At 41.3% G+C, this 5,000-nt stretch overlaps 1 protein-coding gene across 1 annotated transcript in view; it reads right to left on the minus strand.

The window, feature by feature from the left end:
• LOC119577200 overlaps nucleotides 1-5,000 on the minus strand; it is a 47,285-nt gene that overhangs the window by 17,467 nt on the left and 24,818 nt on the right. The window contains exon 2 of the mRNA XM_037924929.1: nucleotides 48-214. Coding sequence (XP_037780857.1) covers nucleotides 48-171 — 124 coding nt within the window. The 5' untranslated portion in view covers nucleotides 172-214. The remainder of the gene's footprint in view (nucleotides 1-47; nucleotides 215-5,000) is intronic.

Consider the following 5,000-nt stretch of genomic DNA (forward strand, 5'->3'; position numbering starts at 1 on the left):
ACCAAGCAGACAAGCACACCCCCAGATTACTCCTAGAGCCTCCCTACCTTGGAACACGTCGTCCCGCGTGGTGTGGAATGTGACAACTGGCGAAGTCCACAGCGCTGAATTGTTGGCGATGATGGACACGTGAACTTGGTACTGGGTGAGCGGGAGGAGTCTCTCCAACATCACCGAACTCTGCGGGGCGAGGACCTCCACCACCACACGGTACCTGGTTATTTTTTACCCCCCCCCAACCCACGTAAAAGGAGGGTGGGTTAAAAGGGAGGGAGGGGAGGAGGAAAAAGGGGGAGGGAAGAAAAAGGGAGAAGTTAGTTGGGGGTTTATGGTGAGTGGATAGTGTTTGTTATACTGTATGGGATGTTTGTCTGTTTCTCTCTCTCTCTCCTCTCTCTCTCTCTCTCTCTCTCTCTCTCTCTCTCTCTCTCTCTCTCTCTCTCTCTCTCTCTCTCTCTCTCACGCACACACACTCTGTATGCCAGTCTCTCTGTGTCTCTCTCAAACACGTATAGACTTATAGACGTAACGTCATCTTTTATAAAGCAATGTATTGATACTTTGAAACCTGATAACCTAGAAACACACACACACGCACACACACACACACACACACACACACACACACACACACACACACACACACACACACACACACACACACACACACACACACACACACACACACACACACACACACACACACACACAAATGCACAAACATGCGCACAAACATGTAATATATCTATGATAATGAAAATGATAATGATAATAATGATAATGACGATAATGATAATAACAGTGATAATAATTAGAATAACAACAATAATGATTGTAATAATGTTGATAATCTTTATGATGATAATAAGAACAATAACAACGACAATATTGATAATACTGATAACAATGATTATGATGAGGATAATAAGAACAAAAATAGTGATAGCAACAATGATAACATAATTAATATTAACAATGATATTAATAATCATAATAATAATCAATATGAAATTCGTACTTTCATTTTATCGCAATTCCTTTTTCTCTTAATTTCATCCATCCCTCGGTATTAAATTCCGTCCTTTAAGCCATCTTAATGATAATAATAACAACGATAATGATAATAGTGATGATAATAGATAATATGCAACGGCAGCAAACACGCCAACTTGGGATTTATCTTATTTAAAATTCCCGCACATTCTGCCCAATCGTTACGTATCTAGCGAGAATGTGATTGGTCGCGGATACGTAGGGGGCGTGGCTATTAATGCTTTTTGATACGTAGAGGGCGTGGCTATTAATGTTTTGATACGTAGGGGGCGTGGCTTTTAATGCTTTTTGAATCATAGGGGGCGTGGCAATTAAGGCTTTTTGATTCGTAGGGGGCGTGGCTATTTATGCTTTTTGATACAAAGGGGGCGTGGCTATTTATGCTTTTTGATACGTAGGGGGCGTGGCTATTAATGCTTTTTGAAACGTAGGAGGCGTGGCTATTCATGCTTTTTGATTCGTAGGGGGCGTGGCTATTCACGCTTTTTGATACGTAGGGGGCGTAGCTCCTAATTTTTTTTTTTATACGTAGGGGGCGTGGCTATTAATGCTTTCTGATATGTAGTGGGCGTGGCTGTTTATGCCTTGACTTCTGTGTGGCTTTGACTATGGTTATCTAAGTCAGTCATAACCGGTTCTAAACAGGAATAAAAGAAGAAATATATATATATATATATATATATATATATATATATATATATATATATATATATATATATATATATTATTATTATTATTATTATATTTTTTTTTATTATTTTTATTTTCCCTTTTTTATCTCGTGTTTTCTTTAATTCCTCTTTTCTATTCTCGTATCTTTTATTTGAGAAAAATTATTTCTCTTCTTCTTTATATCCCATTTATCTTGTGTCTCTTACCATTTCTATTCATTCTATTTTTTATCATTCTTTTTTTTCGAATCTTTTTTCTTTCTTGTTCTCTACTTTTTTGGACTCAAACATCTCTTCCCTTTTGCCTTATTTTGGTTGTATTTTCATCACCTTTTCTCTTTCCTTTTATTTATCTCTTCTGCTTTCCTTCACTCCCGATCTTCTCTGTTTCCATTCTTTTATTTAATTTCGTTGTTTTATTTTCTCTTTTCTTCTGCATTTCTCTTATTCTGTGCCATTCACCGTTCCTTCTTTCTTTCTTGTATCCAGTCTTCTCTATATTTCTCTTTCTTTTATCATCTCGTCTCCCCTTTAACATATTTTTTTAAATTCCTTTTCATTTATTTCTTCGCAATTCCTTCGTGTATTTTTCCCTTTTTTTCCCCCCTTATCCCCTTTTTCCCCCCCCTTTCCCATTTTTTTTTGTGCCCCTATTTCTGCTCTCTTTTTTTCCCTTTCCTTTCTTATATTTCTTTTTTTTTTCTTTTTTTTTTATTTTTTTTTTTCATTTTTTTAAAATTTTTAAACTTTTTTTTTTTTTTTTGAACCCCGTTAAAATTTTTTTTTTTTTTTTTTTTCGCCCAAACCCCATTTATAAATTTTTTTTTCCCTCTCTCCTCCTCTTCTTCCCCCCCCCTTTCTTTTCTTTTTCCTTTTTTTTTTCCTCTCTTTGCTTTTTTTCTAACTTTTCTTTGCTTTGGTTTCTTTTTCCCCCTTTCCTCTTTTTTTTTTCTCTTTTGTTTCTCCTTCTTCTTGTTCTCTCTCTCTCTCTCCCTCTTCTCTTTCTCTCCCCTCTCCTCTCTCCTCCCTCCCTCTCTCTCTCTCTCTCTCTCTTCTCTTTTTTTTCCCTTTTTTTTCTCTCTCTCTCTCTCTCCCCCTTTTCCTCCTCCTCTCTTCTTTCTCTCTTTCCCCTCCCCCTCTTCTCTCCTCTTTTCCCTCAACTCCCCTCTCTCTCTCCCTTTTCCATCTCCTCTCTCTCTCTCTTTTCCTCCTCTCTCTCTCTCTCTCTCTCCTTTATTGGGACATTCTCGCTTTCCCCTTTCGTCCTTAATTGTTTTTTCTCTCTTTCTCCTCCTTCCTCCGTATCCCGAATTCCTTCTTTCCTTTATTTTGTCCGTCTTTCAAATTCCCTCTTTCTATTCTTCGATTTTCAAATTCCTTCCTCCTCCTTCCCTTGCTTTCCGATTTATTCCCTCTTCCTCCTCCTTTCCTTCCTTCCTCCGATCTATCTCTAATCTCCTTTCTTCATTTTTTTTTTCTATTTCCTTCCTCCACCTTTCTCTTCTCTTCTTTTCCCCTCCTTCCTTCCTTCTCACCCCTCCTAGCTTCTCTCTTCCCTCTTTCTTCCCTCTTTCTTCCCCCCTCCTTCTAAAACTCTCCCCCCCTTTCCCTTTTTTCCCCTTTCTCCCCCTATTTTCCCTCCCCCTTCCTTCCTTTTTTTTTTTCCTTCTTCCCCCCCCACAACCTTCCTCCTCTTCTTCCTTCCCCTCTTGTTCCCCACTACTTTTCTTCTCTTCCCCCCCCTCCCACCTTTTCTTCCTTCTCCCTCTTCCTTTCCCTCTTTCTCCCTCCTACTTCCCTCCTCTTCCTTCCGTCCCCCCTTTTCTTCCTTCTCCCCCCTTTCTTCCTTCTCCCCCCTTTCTTCCTTCTCCCCCCTTTCTTCCTTCTCCCCCCTTTCTTCCTTCTCCCCCCTTTCTTCCTTCTCCCCCTTTTCTTCCTTCTCCCCCCTTTCTTCCTTCTCCCCCCTTTCTTCCTTCTCCCCCCTTTTCTTCCTTCTCCCCCCTTTCTTCCTTCTCCCCCTTTTCTCCTTCTCCCCTTTCTTCCTTCTCCCCCTTTCTTCCTTCTCCCCTTTTCTTCCTTCTCCCCCTTTTCTTCCTTCTCCCCCCTTTTCTTCCTTCTCCCCCCTTTCTTCCTTCTCCCCCTTTTCTTCCTTCTCCCTCTTCCTTCCCCCTTTTCTCCTCCATTGCATTCACACACCCGTAGGCCCAATACATCTGCGGCAATAAATTCTCAATGGTGATATGGGAGAGACAGAATCATTGTTTTCATTATCGTTATAAATGTCATTGGGTCCGAGGTTGGGGATGATGAAGTGGGTGAGGGAGGGAGGAGGATGAGGGAGGGAGGAAGGGGAGGGAGGAGGAGGGAGGGAGGGAGAGAAGGGGAGGGAGCGAGAGAGGTGGAGGGAGGAGAGAGAAGGGAGAAGAGATATGGGAAGGAAAGGAAAGGAGAGAGGGAGAGAGGGAGAAAGAGAAGAGAGAAGAGAGAAGAGAGAAGAAGAAGAGAGAAAGAGAGAAGGGGGAAGAGAAAAAGAAAGGGGAGGGAGAGAAGAGAGAGAAAAGAGGAAAGGGAAAGGAGAGAGATGAGAAGGAAGGAGAGAGGGGGAGAAAAGAGAGAAGAGAAATAAAGAAGGAAGAAGGAAGAGGGAAGAGGGAATAGAGTGAGATAGGGGAAATAAGAGAGAGATCCATAACGAACCAGAGGAAACAGATGGATAGATAGATAGATAAATATATAGAGAGAAACAGACAGACAGACAGACAGAGATAGAAAGATCGTAGAAGAAAGGGAAAAGCCAAGAATACAAGACAAGTGCCAAAGAAGACAAGAAACAAGTGCCAGACGAAAGTGCCGAATTATGGAAAACAAATGTAAGGGCGATGAACTTGGAGGTGAAAGATGTCAAGCTTCGAGGAAAATAAACCCCGACAGGATCCATCCTTCTGTCACCGAGAAACGAGATAAAGACATGAAAATTCGAGAACGGCGACCGAAACGAGACACTTAAAGACACATAACAAGGAACCGGCAATTGACGCCATAAAAAAAAAAAAAAAAAAAAAAAAAAAAAAACCGGGAACGGAGAATGTTCGAGTGTCTGGCTGTCGAATTGCAACCTCGACTCTATTTCATCCCAACAGAATGGCGACGAAGGGGTATGAAGATCAGGGGCTGGTCCTTTACCATGGCGAAATGGCAGTGGCCGCTGTGTTTTGACGAGTTCGGGAAATAGCGGAAGGGTTGCCAAAACGATGATCTGGTTCCTATGCATTGACT

Source organism: Penaeus monodon, chromosome 9, assembly GCF_015228065.2.
Source record: "Penaeus monodon isolate SGIC_2016 chromosome 9, NSTDA_Pmon_1, whole genome shotgun sequence".
In the NCBI taxonomy this organism is placed as follows: domain Eukaryota; kingdom Metazoa; phylum Arthropoda; class Malacostraca; order Decapoda; family Penaeidae; genus Penaeus; species Penaeus monodon.